Here is a 17657-nt window from a genome sequence, read left to right as displayed (position 1 = left end):
GATGCTAGAGATCAGAACTGAAAATGTGTTGCTGGAAAAGCGCAGCAGGTCAGGCAGCATCCAAGGAGCAGGAGAATCGACGTTTCAGGCATGAGCCTGAAGAAGGGCTTATGCCCGAAACGTTGATTCTCCTGCTCCTTGGATGCTGCCCGACCTGCTGCGCTTTTCCAGTATACCAGAGGTTGCTGTTCAGTTTACTCATTGATAATGGTGAACAGTTGGAGCCTCAGTGTTATTCCTATCCCAAGATCTAAGCCATTTTCCAGAAGATGTAAAATATAGTATTATTTTCTTAGGAGAAGTCACTGTCCTGTTTTTACCCTTTGTTGTAGCATGTCATATGTACTGGGCTATGGTGCAAAGTAGATGGTGAGCAGGAGTGCAAGACCAAACTAGACCCACCACTAGATGGTACAGAGTGTGCAACAGAAAAGGTAAGAACTCTATTCTCTGTGTTTAAAACATTATTTGTTTCTGTTTCCTTGCTTTTTTTCTGAGATGTATCAATGTTACAAGTGATCTGAAAGATTGCATCTCTTTCTATTTGGTTTCCATTCTCCATATCAATAAAGAAAGATGGAAGTGTAAACTTTGAGCAACAGGTGAACCTAGGTATTTCCTGCTGCTACTGTGCTGTTGTGACATGATTATCTGTTTTACATTTGTCTCCTCGTGCATTCTCTATGTCAGCGCATTGATCAATCAGGATCGAATTACCAACTAGTCAGCACTTGTTTCTTTTGCTATATAAATTGTTGTTCCCTTTGAAAGTTGATGTTCTTGTAAAATGACAAGTTCCAACAGCATTGTTCCTTTATCAGCAATGATGGAAACATTCCATAACGCACGAAAGCCATAAGTGTATTGGGTAAATTATAGCGGCTACAATTATTGGCACAGCATAAATAAAACAAACAACTCAATCATTAAATTGCTAAAGATGAAAATGGCGTGTAATTTTTCATGTGTTAATCATTCTCCAGTGACTGGTTTGTGGATGGTTTAGATGTTACAGCTAGGTTATACCATTTAGCTGTTAATTTGACATTTTTAAAATAATTGATAAAATTCCTCATGCGAGTTTGTGGCAGGATGAAAGTGCATAGAAAATATTATAAATTTTACCGCTTAAGCTGGTCGAGTAGGCATCCGCTGCGTGGAATATGTTGTATTTCTCAAAGTAATGCTCCTTTACACTCTATATGGGTATTGTTCTGCCAACAATTCTCTATTTACAATGTCCAAGATCTTCCTTTGAAGTCCACAATCTGAGCTTCAATGACAGCATTTCATGATGAACTATCAAATATTAATGTACGATTTTCACTTCATTGAACAGGACATTTTTGATCTAGAACATGATTTGTCCCATTCTGGAGAACCAGGCACAGCACCTGATGATTCAGCTCATTATTTTCCTAAATATTGGTGTTAGATAGCTGCCTGAATAATGTGTCCACTTTTTTTATATATGGTACAAAGTTTCAAATTTAGTGGTCGCTGCATAACACCTATTGAATAATGGTTTACAGAATGAGTGGAATTCAGGTTTCATTTTGCATTTTATTGTGGGTGAGAAATGGCAGGGTGGCTTTGTGGTTAGCAGTACTGCCTCACAGTGCCAGGGATTCGGGTTCAATTCCAGCCTTGGGCGACAATCTATGTGGTGTTTGCACATTCTCCCTGGGTCTGCATAGCTTTCTGAGGGTGCTCCGGTTTCCTCTCACAGTCCAAAGATTAGATGGATTGGCCATGCTAATTGCCCCATGCTGCTGAGGAATGTGCAGGTTAGGTGGATTAGGCATGGGAAATGGGGTTACAGAGATAGGAGCTGGATGAGATGATCTTTGGACGGTCGGTGGAGACGCGACTGGCCAAATGGCCTTTTTCTGCACTGTAGGGATTCTGTGATTCTATGAGCTGCCCAACAGTAGTTTCCCTTCACTATTCTCAATTTTATTCCCACTTTGTGGCCAAGGACTGTCCCATCAATGAAATGTCGACTCCAATGAGATTTGTAGTGCTCAATATGAGCAGATTCAACCATTATTCATATCAAACCTATTGTACAAGATTCAACCAAAGTCTAGACGAACTGTCCAGAAATTACCCCTGCCCTCTCCTTTGTGTCAGAATATCTGCAACACTTGGTTCAGCTCAGTAGCTCCAGACAGATACAAGTCTGAGACATTAACCACAGATGTGGCAATTGGGACTGTCCAAATGAATACAAGTTCCCACAAACTGCAGTTCAGACACGCAACCTGCTCTGCCATGTCTGAGTCTAAATTAATTACATGTATTTCTTAGTTTCTTTGCATCTTATTTATTTTCTACATACTAAACCTCAATAAGCTGCAGACACTGTTATAATTTTACTGCCTTAAGCTTCCATATAAGGTTCAAAAAGCCCCTCCTAAACTGTTGGCACTGAATTTCCATACCAGACATGTTAATGTTGCACTTTTTTTAAGACCAGTTACATTTAAACAAGGTTCTTCACTAAGAACAGACATTCATAAAATCATCGCTTGTCAACATTGAGTCTAACCAGGTCAGGTAGAGTTAGTTGCAAAGTGGAGATTCTCAATGTTATTTGAACTGTATATGTCAGCTTCATACTTAGAGAGTACTCCTTACAATGTTAGTGTGACATTTCTGTTTCCTGTGGCCTCTTGTAGTGAGATTGCCAATTAGTGCTAAATTAGTCATGTTTGTGCCATGGATTCATGCCAAGCAAGGAGTTTGAGCAGTGTCAAACTCCTCACATGTAGGATCCCTCCAGACAGCACACACACAAACTTTCAGTTGATCTGAATATGAACCTTTAAAACAAAGGCTAGTTCTTAACCGTTGTACCACCCAATCTCTCGTGGTTTGGAGCTTTCTACTTCTCATAATTTATTGAGTGACTGGACTTCTTGGATTTCAAGCTAGCGCACTTTTGGAATGTCTATTAGCTTCAATTCACAGAAGCCAGAATTGTAAGCTCTATGTTTTAGTTGATTTATTCACAAATATGATTTGATGAGTTAGTTAAAGTGAATAGTGGAGATTTTAACTCCTAGGTAGAAATAACAGGAGAGATGTTGGACTCCCTGTCTAGGCAAGGGCTTTCTGGTCAGGTCTTAGTAAGATTTTGCCAGCCAATTGTCTGGCAAAAGTGGGCCAAAAAATTGGATTGTTACTACCCAGCAGTGCTCAGAAATCCAGGAGAGATTTGGGTGAGTTTCACAAGTGAAAAGAGGAGAAATCCAATGTGGCAGAGGCTCAGATTTTCTCTGTGGGATCTAAGAATTCTGGCTTCTCCTTGCATAGCCCTGACCTTCTGGGGCATCTGCATCTGCTCTGACAGTTTTTACTGGTGTCAGCAATAAAATTAAAATTAGGCCCCAATCATGGCATTAGTGCTGAATCTGCTAGAAATTAAATGTGCCCAGTCTAGCATCATCTACTCATTGAATAGTCCTGAATGTCTGGCTGATTTATCTTCCCTCTGGATTATTACAGAGCTTAATTATGCTTAGAATACAAATATTTTTTGCATTCTGTCGAATTCAAGGAGTAAAATCAATGATCCTATCAGTTTTGCAAAAGTGGGTTCGGTGAACATTGGCCCCAGATGAAATAAAATAGTTCACAATACATTAAATAAGACCTGGCCAGTATATTACAAAACCTCAATGTGTCCTTTGTTAACTTAAACTTTTATTCTGGCTATGTTTTCCACTTTTCTAACTGATTTATGTTACAACTTTAAAATTGTTTCAGCATGGATTCATCTTGTACAAATGATTATGGTTGATTACGTAAATGAATGCATTCATACAATTTGTCTCTTACTGTAATTATAGCCTAACTTCAGAGCAAATTGTAAAGAAGACGATTTCACTTGAGTTGCTTTGCTTTTGACTCACTAAGGCCCCTACTCAACCGTAATTAAGTGAAAGTGAGGATTGCAGATGCTGGAGATCAGAGTCGAGAGTATGTTGCTGGAAAAGCGCAGCAGGTCAGGCAGCATCCAAGGAGCAGGAAAATCAACATTTTGGGCAAAAGCCCTTCATCAGGAATGAGGACTGATCAACCATAATTAAGACAGAAAGTGTTGGAATAACTCAGAAGGTCTGGCAGCACATGTGGAAAGAAATCCATATCAAGTCCAATATGACTGTTCTTCAAAACACTGCTTCCAGACTTCCAGAGGTTTTCCAGCATCTTCTCTTCTTTATGCAAACCTTCAGTGTATTCAGTATTTTGCTTTTCACCTGACTCAACAATGCTAAATGTCATTGCAAACTGGGTTAACGATAAGTGTAATTCTCTGATTAAGGTTTTGTGATTTTTTTTTGGTTCATTCGTGAGATGTGGGCATTGCTGGCCAGACCAGCATTTATTGTCTATCCTAGAGAAAGTGTAGCTCAACCAGCAGGTGCTGTAAAAGAAGGAGTTCCAGGATTTTGACCTAGAGATAGTGAAGGAACTTCACAATGTTTCCAAGTCAGGATGGTGAGTGGCTTGGAGGGGAACTTGCAGGGGCTGGTGTTGTCGTGTACTTGCTGTCAGAGAGTCATAGAGATGTACAGCTTGGAAACAGACTCTTCAGTCCAACTTGTCCATGCCAACCAGAAATCCTAACCTAGTCTTCTCCCATTTGGCAGCACTTGGCTCATATCCCTCCAAACCCTTCCTATTCATATACCCATCCAGATGCCTTTTAAATGTTGCAATTGTACCAGCCTCCACCACTTCCTCTGGCAGTTCATTCCATACATGTACCACTCTGCGTGAAAACATGGCCCTCAGGTCTCTTCTTTAACTTTCCCCTCTCACCCTAAACCTATGCCCTCTAGTTCTGGACTCCCCCACCTCAGGAAAAAGACTTTGTCGATTTATCCTATCCATCCCCCTCATGATTTTATAAACCTCTATAAGGTCACCCCTCAGCCTCCGACACTCCAGGGAAAACAGTCCCAGCCTGTTCAGCCTCTCCCTGTAGCTCAGATCCTCCAATCCTGGCAACATCCTTGTAAATCTTTTCTGAACCCTTTCAAGTTTCACAACATCTTTCCGATAGGAAGGAGACCAGAATTGCACGCAATATTCCAACAGTGGCCTAACCAATGTCCTGTACAGCCACAACATGACCTCCCAACTCCTGTACTCAGTACTCTGACTAATAAAGGAAAGCATACCAAACACCACCTTCACTATCCTATCTACCTGCAACTCTACTTTCAAGGAGCTATGAAGCTGCACTCCCAAGATCTCTTTGTTCAGCAACAATTACAATTATCCTTGTCCTTATTACAACAATACCTGGGTCTAAAACAAATTCCGATTTGCATTTGCTATTTTACCGTAAATGAGATTTCCACCATAACTCCCAGCACAAGTGGGAGAATTGCAAGGGAATTCCTGACACTTTAAATAAAGTTTTCAGCAACATGCCATAACAGAATAACAGAATAATTATGTTTTTAAAAAATCTCCTCATTCTTTTTAGGTCATGAGCCAAATTACTTACAATTTAATTTATCAATGATCTATCATTTGTGATGCAAACATTACATTTTAAGGTTTGAATTAAAGGCAGAAGACCATCAGTAGATTGAGTGGGAGCCCAGAACGAGAGGGTGTAAGTTTAGGGTGAGGAGGGAAAATTTTAAAAGGAACCTCAGGTGCAACTTTTTCACACAGAGGATGGTGTGTGTACAGAAAGAGCTGCCAAAGGGAATGGTGGAGATTGGTATGATTGTTTTAATTAACACTCATAAAACAGATATATTTTATTTCAGAAAGTTCAGCATCCAAATGTTTTAGTTTATTATCTTTGTGTGAGAAAATTCCTAACCTGTTGTGCAAGTATCCCTTGAAAATGGAGAACCTACTGATCAATTTTTAATCTATACTCCAGTGATAAAACACTCGGCATGGAATTGTAAAAATAGATCTCTGAACATTTGATACCAAACTCTGAATTTCTGAAGACACAGTATGGAACCTACTGTTTTAATCAGTTGCCTTGCTCACTTACATAAAAAGTGGTAGATATCCACATGACTCTTCAGAACAAAGCACTCTGTACCCTCTTCAAATCGGTTTAGAGGGCAGTAGTAGACCTTCCTCTGAAATCACGTCCCATTAACAGACATGTGGCCATTTGAGAGGTATCAGCCAGTCAGAGGTCAGCAGTTTACCCGCTTGGCAATGCCAGTGAAAGATCAGGGCTACAGACAGAAGAGCACGCAAGATCACAGGGACCAGTGCATCAAGTGAATGATCCAGGACTCGACGTGGGCCCAAAACTGTTCACAATGTCAAGATGGATCAGAGCTTTATACAGCCTCAGTAGTGCAGCTCTGTTCTTGTATTCTAGCCCTCTTGAAATGAATACTGGCATTGCAGTTACCTTCCTAACTCTCAATTAAAATTGCATGTTAACCTTATGCGAATCCTGAACTAGGACTCCCAAATCCCTTCATGCTTCAGATTTCCGAAGCCTTTTCCCCTTTAGAAAAAGGTCTATGCTTCTATTCTTCCTACCAAAGTGAATAATTCACACTTTCCCACATTGTATACCATCTGCCATTTCTTTGCTCGTGATCCTAACCTGTTCAAGCCCTTCTGCAATCTAAACACTTGCTCAACCTGACCTGTCCCTCCACCTGGAAAAAGTGAGGACTGCAGATGCTGGAGATCAGAGCTGAAAATGTGTTGCTGGAAAAACGCAGTAGGTCAGGCAGCATCCAAGGAGCAGGAGAATCGACATTTCGGGCATGAGCCCTTCTTCAGGAATCCTGAAGAAGGGCTCATGCCCGAAACGTCGATTCTCCTGTTCCTTGGATGCTGCCTGACCTGCTGCACTTTTCCAGGAACACATTTTCAGCTGTCCCTCCACCTACCTTTGTGTCATCTGCAAAATTAGCAACAATGCCCTCAGTTCCTTTGTCCAAATTGTCAATGAATAATTTAAATAATTGTTTTCTCAACACTGACCCCTGTGGAGCTCCACTTGTCACCAGCAGCCATCCTGAAAAAGACTCCTTTATCCCCATTCTCTGCCTTCTGCCAGACAGCCAATACCCTGTCCTTGCCAGTACCTTGCCACAAACACTGTGGACACATACATTATTGACCAGCCTCCTCAGTGGCACCTTGTCAAAGGCCATTGGGAAATCCAAAAAGATCATGTACACTGGGTCACCTTTGTCTAACTTGCTCATTATCTCCTCAAGGGATTCTAACAGATTCATCAGCTGTGACCTGCCTTGAAGCTGTCCTGGCTCTGCTCTACTTTCCCATGCACTTCTGCGTACTTTGCAATCTCATCCTTAATAATGGACTCTCAAATCTTACAATGGTACCATGGTAGCCCCAGCTATTCCTCTTCTTTGTCAGGAATGTGGAATAGTCTGTCTTCTGCAACTACACTGGCATCATCCCCCACCCTTCCTCTGCTGTATTGATGACTGTATTGGCGCTACCTCATGCTCCCACGAGAAGGTTGAGCAGTTCTTCAACTTCACTAACAACTTTCACCCTGACCACAAATTCACCTGGACCAGCTCGGACACCTCCCTCCCCTTCCTGGACCTTTCCATCTCCATCTCCGGTGACCGACTGACCATGAACTTCTACTACAAACCCATCGACTCCCACAGCTACTTGCTCTATGCCTCCTGTAAAAACACTATCCCTTATTCCCAATTCCTCCACGTCCACCATATCTGTTCCCAGGATGACCAATTCCACCATAGAAATTCCCAGATGGCCTCCTTCTTCAAAGACCACAATTTCCCCTCTCACGTGGTCGACGATGGCCTTCAGCGCATCTCCTCCACTTCCCACACCTCTGCCCTTGAACCCCACCCCTCCCAATGCAACAAGGACAGAATACCCCTGGTCCTCACTTTTCACCCCACCAACCTCCATATACCTTGCATCATCCTCCGTCATTTCCACCACCACTAGGAATATATTTCCCTCTCCACCCCATCAGCATTTTGGAGAGACCATTCCTTCCACGTCAGATCCACGCTGTCCCACCAGCTCACACCCCACTCCCGGCACTTTGCCTGCCAGTGCAAGAAGTGCAAAACGTGCACCCACACCTCCCCCCTCACCTCCATCCAAGGTCTCAAAGGATCCTTCCACATCCAACAGAGATTTACCTGTACTTCCACACATGTCATCTACTGTATCCATTGCACCCGATGTGGTCTCCTCTGCATTGCGGAGAAGGGACGCCGACTTGTGGATGGTTTCAGAGAGCATCTCCGGTACATCTTCACCCACCAACCCCACCACCCCGTGGCTGAACACTTTAACTCCCCCTCCCACTCCACCAAGGACATGCAGGTCCTCGGCCTCCTCTATCGCCAAACCCTAATCACCCAACACCTGGAGGAAGAACACCTCATCTTCCACCTTGGATCCTGCAACCACACAGGATTAATGTGGATTTCACCAGTTTCTTCATTTCCCATCCCCCCCCCACCTCATCCCAGTCCCAAGCCTCCAACTTGGCACCGCCCTCATGACCTATCCATCACCTTTCCCATCTATCCACTCCACACTCCTCTCCGACCTATCACCTTCTCACTCATTTTCACCATCCCATTGCATTCTCAGCTACCTTCCCTCAGCCCCACACCCCCTTCCCATTTATCTCTCAGCCCCCCCAGACCACAAGACTCATTCCCTCTGAAGGGCTTATACCTGAAACGTCGATTCTCCTGCTGCTTGGATGCTGCCTGACCGGTTGTGCTTTTCCAACACCACACTCTCAACTCTGAACTCCAGCATCTGTAGTCCTCACTTCCTCCCTCTCAAATCTTACCAACAACCCAGGTCAGGCTAACTGGCCTGTAGTTTCCTGTCATCTGCCTCCCTCCCTTCTTAAACCAGGAATTGCATTAGCCATTTTCCTGTCCTCTAGGATTATCCCTGACTCCAGTGATTCCTGAATATTACCACCAATGCCTCTGCAACCTCCTTTTCCTTTCCCTGGGGTTAATCCGCCTGGGTGATTTATCCATCTTCAGCAGCACCTTCTCATTCATGATGGCAGCAATCAGCCCTGTTCCTGACTTTCTTGAAGTTCTGGCATGTTGCTGGTATCTTTCACTGTGAAAACGGATTGAAAGTATCTATTCAGTTTTCTCCGCCATTTCTTTGTTCCCTATTTCTACGTCTCCAGCTTCATTTTTCAGTGGTTCGATGTCCACTCTTGCATCTCTCTTCCCTTCTATATATCTAAAAAAAAGTAATCTTTTAATATTACTAGCTAGCTTACTCACATATTATATCTTTTTGCTTTTTCACTTATCCTCTGCTGGTTTTTAAAGGCTTCCCAGACCTCTGGCTTCCAACTAATCTTCACCATATCTTATGCTTTCATTGGCTTTATGCTGTCCATGACTTTCCTGTGAATCACGGTTGCATCGTCTTCCCCTTAATGCATTTCCTCTTCCTTGGGATTACTTTCTGTCGTGCTTCCCAAATTCCTCTCAGAAATTCCCGCCATTGCTGCTCCATTGTCTTCCCTGACAGGTTCCTCTTCCAATTAACTCTGGCCAGCTTCTCCCTCATGTCTTTGTAGTTGCCTTTACTCAATTGTAATCCTGTTATAACTGATTGCAGCTTCTCTCTGTCAAATTGCAGAGTGAATTCTATCATAGTATGGTCGCTGCCCTCTGGGGGTTCCTTCACGTTCAGCTCCTGAATCAAATCTTCTTCATTACATATCACCAAATCTGGAATTGCCTGTTCCCTAGTGGGCTGTACCACAAGGCAACCACCTGGCAAACATTCCACACATTCCTTTTTTTGAGATCTGATTTTTCCACTCCACCTGCATTTTGAAGTTCCCCATGATTACTGGAAAAGTGCCTTTCTTACATGCCTTTTCTATCTCCTGATTTATTTTCTTTCCCACATCCTGTCTACTGCTAGGAGGTCTGTGCACAACTCCCATCAGTGTCTTTTCTCCTTTGCAGTTCATCAGACTTTATGTCACCTCACAATGGATTTAATTTCATTTCTTACTAACAAAGCAGATGCATTCTGGGTAATCCAAAATGGAGGAAGGGAAACATTTCTGGCTGAAACAGGCTGCTCCTTTATTGAGGTATTTTAGGTGTTGGAGGTGATTTCGTTGAATTCCAGGAGCAGCATTTACTGTTTTATATGCTGTTGCATTGTTTTGGAACTCAACAGCAGTTTTAAAAGGGAGAAGAACAGACAAAGGAAGCACATGGTGAGGTCAATGCAGGAGGGAGAGAGAGAGAAAGAAACTGACACCACAGTGTACCTGCACAGTTACTACCTTTGCTGTTTGAATTCATGTATAGCTGGACATCAGAGTGCATCTGGGAAAATTGACAGACAGTGAAATTCACAACTGATCTTGGAGGAATCTGTTTGGGTGAAGTTCACAGCACAGAATCAGATAAGTTAATAGTTCTAAGTGTGGCCTACGGGAAGTCTGCAGTAGTGAGTAGAGTGGGTTCTTTCTTGATTATATGTTTTTTGAGATATGTCTCGTGTCGGCGGCATGGTGGCACAGTGATTAGCACTGCTGCCTCACAGTGCCAGAGACCCGGGTTCAATTCCCGCCTCAGGCGACTCTATATGTGGAGTTTGCACATTCTCCCCATGACTGCGTGGGTGTGCTCCGGTTTCCTCCCACAATCCAAAAATGTGCAGGTTAGGTGAATTGGCCATGCTAAATTGCTAATCTAATCTAATCTTGATGAAATTTAAAATATAAGCCACAACTATTAATTTAACCTGGGGCAGTGTTTTGTAGAGGAATAAGACGGTGTTATTTTCTGGGTCTGTAGATTGTTAAGAAGCAGTACTGGCCTTTAGTACAGTGATATGCACTTTTTGTCAGATGTGGAAGTTTAAAGAGAGTTTAAGGGTTACTGCGGATTATATCTGCAATAAATGCTGTTGATTGCAAATCCTATCAAATCGAGTGGATCAGTTGAAGAGACGGTTAGAGGCAATAAGGAATTTGCAACAGCAACAGTATGTGATAATGGCAGTTATAGGAAGGGGAGAAAGCCTCAAATACAGTCACATAGATGGGTTGCAACAGGTATGCTGTTTTGGAAAATGTAGGGAGTGATCGATTCACAGGGGAATGTAACATGAACAGCCACGTTTCTGGTATTGAGACTGGCTCTAAAGCAACGAGGGGTATGTTGGGTTCCAAGAGATCAATTGTGTTAGTAGACTCTCTCGTCTGAGGTACAGACAGACATTGCTGTGGCCAGCAGCGAAAAAGCAGAATGGTGTATTGCTTCCCTAGTGCCAGGATCAAGGATATCTCAGAGAAAGTGCAGAATGTTCTCGAGGGGGAGAAGGGCCAGCAAGAGGTCATTGTCCACATTGGAACCAACGATATAGGAAGGGAAAAGGTTGAGACTCTGAAGGGGGATTGCAGAGAGCTAGGTAGAAGTTTAAAAAGGAGGTTCTCAAGAACAGTAATATCTGGACTACTCCCGGTGCTATGACCTAGTAAGGGCAGGAATAGGAGGATAGAGCAGATGAATGCATGCATGACTGAGGAGCTGGTGTATGGGAGAAGGATTCACATTTTTGGATCATTGGAATCGCTTTTGTACAGTGACCTGTACAAGAAGGACAAATTACACCTAAATTGAAAGGGGACTAATATACTGGCAGGGAGATTTGCTAGAGCTGCTCAGGAGGATTTAAACTAGTAAGGTTGGGGGTGGGAGGGACCCAGGGAGATAGTGAGGAAAGAGATCAATCTGAGACTGGTACAGTTGAGAACAGAAGCAAGTCAAACAGTCAGGGCAGGCAGGGACAAGGTAGGGCTAATAAATTAAACTGCATTTATTTCAATGCAAGGGGCCTAACAGGGAAGGCAGATGAACTCAGGGCATGGTTAGGAACTTGGGACTAGGATATCATAGCAATTACAGAAACATGGCTCAGGGATGGACAGGACTGGCAGCTTAATGTTCCAGGATACAAATGCTACAGGAAGGATAGAAAGGGAGGCAAGAGAGGAGGGGGAGTGGCATTTTTGATAAGGGATAGCATTACAGCTGTACTGAGGGAGGATATTCCTGGAAATACATCCAGGGAAGTTATTTGGGTGGAACTGAGAAATAAGAAAGGGATGATCATCATACTGGGATTGTATCATAGACCCCCCCAATAGTCAGAGGGAAATTGAGAAACAAACATGTAAGGAGATCTCAGCTATCTGTAAGAATAATAGGGTGGTTATGGTAGGGGATTGTAACTTTCCAAACATCGACTGGGACTGCCATAGTGTTAATGGTTTAGATGGAGAGGAATTTATTAAGTGTGTACAAGACAATTTTCTGATTCAGAAAACTTGACCTACTCTTGGGAAATAAGGCAGGGCAGGTGACTGAGGTGTCAGTGGGGGAGCACATTGGGGCCAGCGACCATAATTCCACTTGATTTAAAATAGTGATGGAAAGGATAGACCAGATCTAAAAGTTGAAGTTCTAATTTGGAGAAAGGCCAATTTTGATGGTATTAGGCAAAAACTTTCAAAAGCTGATGGGGGGGGGGGGGTGCAGGTGTTCGCAGGTAAATGGACGGCTACAAAATGGGAAGTCTTCAGAAGAGAGATAACGAGAATCCATAGAAAGTATATTGCTGTTAGGGTGAAAGCAAAAGCTGATAGGTATGGGGAATGCTAGATGACTAAAGAAATTGAGGGTTTGGTTAAGAAAAAAAAAAGAAAGCATATATCCGGTATAGACAGGAGAGATTCAGTGAGTCCTTAGAAGACTAAAGAGGCAGTAGGAGTATACTTAAGAGGGAAATCAGGAGGGTAAAAAGGGGACATGAGATAGCTTTGGCAAATAGAATTAAGGAGAATTCAAAGGGGTTTTACAAATACATTAAGGACAAAAGGGTAACTAGGGAGAGAATAGGGCCCCTCGAGGTTCAGGAATAGTGGTGCTGGAAGAGCGCAGCAGTTCAGGCAGCATCCAAGGAGCAGTTCGAGGATCAGCAAGGCGGCCTTTGTGTGGAGCTGCAGAAAATGGGGGAGATACTAAACGAGTGTTTTGCATCAGTATTTACTGTGGAAAAGGATATAAAAGATATAGAATGTAGGGAAATAGATGGTGACACCTTGAAAAATATCCATCTTGCAAAGGAGGAAGTGCTGGATGTCTTGAAATGGATAAAGGTGGATAAATCCCCAGGGCCTGATTAGGTGTACCCGAGAACTCTGTGGGAAGCTAGAGAAGTGATTGCTGGGCCTCTTGCTGAGATATTTGTATCATCGATAGTCACAGGTGAGGTGCCGGAAGACTCGAGGGTGGCTAACGTAGTGCCACTGTTTAAGAAGGGTGCTGAGGACAAGACAGGGAACTATAGATCGGTGAGCCTGACCTCGGTGGTGGGCACATTATTGGAGGGAATCCTGAGGGACAGGATGTACATGTATTTGGAAAGACAAGGACTGATTAGGGATAGTCAACGTGGCTTTGTGTGTGGGAAATCATGTCTTGCAAACTTAATTGACTTTTTTGAAGAAGTAACAAAGAGTATTGATGAGAGCAGAGCAGTAGATGTGATCTATATGGACTTCAGTAAGGCATTCAACAAGGTTCCCCTTGGGAGACTGGTTAGCAAGGTTAGATCTCATGGAATACAGGGAGAACTGGCATTTGGAAACAGAACTGGCTCAAAGGTCAAAGACAGAGGATGGTGATGGAGGGTTGTTTTACAGACTGGAGGCCTGTGACCAGTGGAGTGCCACAAAGATAGATACTGGGTCCTCTACATTTCATCATTTATATAAATGATTTGGATGCGAGCATAAGAGGTATAGTTAGTAAGTTTGCAGATGATAAATGCGAGGTGCTCCGTTTTGGGAAAGCAAATCTTAGCAGGACTTATACACTTAATGGTAAGGTCCTAGGGAGTGTTGTTGAACAAAGAGACCTTGGAGTGCAGGTTCATAGCTCCTTGAAAGTGGAGTCACAGGTAGATAGGATAGTGAAGAAGGCATTTGGTATAGAACATAGAACAATACAGCACAGAACAGGCCCTTCAGCCCACGATGTTGTGCCGAACATTTATCCTAGCTTAAGCACCCATCCATGTTCCTATCGAATTGCCTCTTAAAGGTCACCAAAGATTCTGACTCTACCATTCCTACAGGCAGCGCATTCCATGTCCCCACCACTCTCTGGGTAAAGAACCCACCCCTGACATCTCCCCTATACCTTCCACCCTTCACCTTAAATTTATGTCCCCTTGTAACACTCTGTTGTACCCGGGGAAAAAGTTTATGACTGTCTACTCTATCTATTCCTCTGATCATCTTATAAACCTCTATCAAGTCACCCCTCATCCTTCGCCGTTCCAACGAGAAAAGGCCTAGCACTCTCAACCTATCCTCGTACGACCTATTCTCCATTCCAGGCAACATCCTGGTAAATCTTCTCTGCACCCTCTCCAAAGCTTCCACATCTTTCCTAAAGTGAGACGACCAGAACTGCACACAGTACTCCAAATGTGCCCTAACCAAAGTCCTGTACAGTTGCAACATCACTTCACGACTCTTGAATTCAATCCCTCTGCTAATGAACGCTAATACACCATAGGCCTTCTTACAAGCTCTATCCACCTGAGTGGCAACTTTCAAAGATCCCTCTGTTCCTCCACCTCACTAAGAACCCTATCGTTAACCCTGTATTCTGCATTCTTATTTGTCTTTCCAAAATGGACAACCTCACACTTGGCAGGGTTGAACTCCATCTGCCACTCCTCAGCCCAGCTCTGCATCATATCTAAGTCCCTTTGCAGCCGACAACAGCCCTCCTCACTATCCACAACTCCACCAATCTTCGTATCATCTGCAAATTTACTGACCCACCCTTCGATTCCCTCATCCAAGTCATTAATAAAAATTATAAACAGCAGAGGACCCAGAACTGATCCCTACGGAACTCCACTTGTAACTTGGCTCCAGGCTGATTATTTTCCATCTACCACCACTCTCTGACTTTGACCGGTTAGCCAGTTTTCTATCCAATTGACCAAATTTCCCTCTATCCCATGCCTCCTGACTTTCCACATAAGGATATGCTTTCCCTTATTGGTCAGAGTATTGAGTACAGGAGTTGGGAGGTCATATTGCACCTGTACAGGACATTGGTTAGGCCACTGTTGGAATATTGCGTGCAATTCTGTTCTCCTTCCTATCAGAAAGATGTTGTGAAGTTTGAAAAGGTTCAGAAAAGATTTACAAGGATGTTGCCAAGATCGGAGGATTTGAGGTTTAGGGAGAGGCTGAACAAGCTGGGTCTGTTTTCCCTGGAGCGTCGGAGGCTGAGGGATGACCTTATAGAGGTTTACAAAATTATGAGGGGCATGGATAGGGTAAATAGAGAAAGTCTTTTCCCTGGGGTCGGGGAGTCCAGAACTAGAGGGCATAGGTTTAGGGTGAGAGGGGCCAGATATAAAAGAGACCTAAGGGGCAACTTGTTCATGCAGAGGGTGGTATGTGTATGGAATGAGTTGCCAGAGGAAGTGGTGGAGGCTGGTACAATTGCAACTTTTGAAAGGCATTTGGATGGGTATATGAATAGGAAGGGTTTGGAGGGATATGGGCCGGGTGCTGGCAGGTGGAACTAGATTGGGTTGGGATATATTCTCAGCATGGACAGGTTGGACCGAAGGGTCTGTTTTCATGCTGTACATCTCTGACTCTATAAAGAAACCCCATGCCCATCTGCCTGCACTTTTGATAGGATACAGATCCTTGGATATTTAATTCCCAGACAGTAGGCAATAACAGGTTCAAGAATTTTGGAAAATAAAGAGAGATTGATGTCATGCCATGTGGCAATGTCATACAAGTGAAACTGGGCTTTTAAAAAGTGGTTTAAAAGGTGTGTGACCATACCAGCGAAGTGGGAACCATTTACAGTGACTGCTAGAACTGGAGCTAAGGAGGGAGTTAAGTTTAGTGAGATAAATGAGTTCTCATCAGTTTAATGAGAATTGACTCAAGAACAATGTGGATGTTAGGTAGGATGATATATCACCTGCATTGTCTTCAGGTTTGAGTAAATATTTGATTTAAGTGACATAGCCTTAGCAATAGTGACTACATGTGGGATTCCAGCAGTCTGGTTGTCATAGAAATGATTGTGAAGGATATGATTTATAAGGCACCTGAGAAAGGTCCTTTATTATCCAGTTATTAAAGAGAGGGATGGATGCCTGCAGCAACTTTCTGTTAATTTTCTTCTCTTTTGACATTGGATGTGTAATGGCAACAAGAAAATACTGTATTTTCTTTCTCTCAAATAGGCTAATTCCCTCATGTCACTCGATACAGTATTTCTGTTTCGGTATGCCTATGCATGCAAGTGATACAGAAACATTTGTTACATCTGAATTCCTCGGCTCCAGTGGATGTTTTGAAAATATGATCTGGTTCATTATATATTTTGACAGAAGGGAAATGTTAGGGCAATTTGTCAAGGTTCAGTTGCTTCCTGATTTGAATGTGCTGTCATTGTTTTTGAAAAATGCTTCTGAAAAACACAAAACATTCAGCAAATTTGTTGACAGGGGAATAATTTACTAACTAATAGTTTTTTCTTAACCATTATTTGTCTGATCTAGTTTCCTGTATATACATATGCAGCAATTAAACTGATGTTGTAAATTCCAGTTCCATTCCTGTTTAACTTCATCTCACCCTCTCCATCTGATGAAATAGGGTAGATTAAATTTGATAGTCCCTCAAAGCACGCACGTGGATCACAGTGCAGGATTAATCTATGCCTGTTACTCTTGATTCAGGCAGATTGCCAATTTCTGTACACTCATTGACATGACTCCAGCGCTCAGGCAGAGCTAAGCATGCTGGTGAGTGCTTAAAAAGAGGACCAAGAACAGTCTGAGCTGAAAATGTGTTGCTGGAAAAGCGCAGCAGGTCAGGCAGCATCCAAGGAACAGGCGAATCGATGTTTCGGGCATAAGCCCTTCTTCAGGAACCTTCATTCCTGAAGAAGGGCTCTTGCCCGAAACGTCGATTCTCCTGTTCCTTGGATGCTGCCTGACCTGCTGCGCTTTTCCAGCAAAACATTTTCAGCTCTGATCTCCAGCATCTGCAGTCCTCATTTTCTCCAAGAACAGTCTGAGACTAGCATTTGTTAAAGTTCTCCTGTACCACGTGCAAATTTATCCTGCATCCCTTAACATGAAAATGTATTGTGAGTGGATTTGTTGCTGGGAGCTATTTTACAGCTGCTGACCCGTTAAGGCAAAAGAATGGCACAATGTGGGAGAGAGCACGTTCCAAGTTTCCCCAGGCTACACTGGAGACTCTGGTCAAGGAGTACAGAAGGAGTGATGTGTGCTGTGTTCACAAAGGGCTGGGAGATCCTCCTAACAAACTCTCTGAAAGCAGTGAGACAGTATAACCATGGCGGTCAAGCACCTGCCATTCACCATTACCCCACCCTAATAATGCCGCAAGCAGCACCAAGATCTCACACAGTTGGTCGTGGTCAGTGAAACTTTCTCAAATGCCATATCCCACAACTATACCACTAGCCTCTCTCAGTGCTCAGTGCACTACACACACATATCAATCATTTAACAGCAAT

At 43.2% G+C, this 17657-nt stretch overlaps 1 protein-coding gene across 3 annotated transcripts in view; it reads left to right on the top strand.

Annotated features, from left to right (window-relative positions):
* Positions 1-17657, top strand: part of LOC122563838 (A disintegrin and metalloproteinase with thrombospondin motifs 19-like) — a 567067-nt gene that overhangs the window by 289327 nt on the left and 260083 nt on the right. For all 3 annotated transcript variants that reach the window (XM_087994240.1, XM_087994230.1, XM_087994226.1), the window contains exon 11: positions 333-434. In XM_087994240.1, coding sequence (XP_087850366.1) covers positions 333-434 — 102 coding nt within the window. The remainder of the gene's footprint in view (positions 1-332; positions 435-17657) is intronic.

This window comes from Chiloscyllium plagiosum, unplaced genomic scaffold (genome assembly GCF_037043375.1).
Source record: "Chiloscyllium plagiosum isolate Xiang-an unplaced genomic scaffold, Cpla_swu_hap1 HiC_scaffold_2, whole genome shotgun sequence".
In the NCBI taxonomy this organism is placed as follows: domain Eukaryota; kingdom Metazoa; phylum Chordata; class Chondrichthyes; order Orectolobiformes; family Hemiscylliidae; genus Chiloscyllium; species Chiloscyllium plagiosum.
The sequence above is the reverse complement of the archived record's forward strand: the minus strand, read 5'-3'. Positions and strand labels throughout refer to the sequence as shown.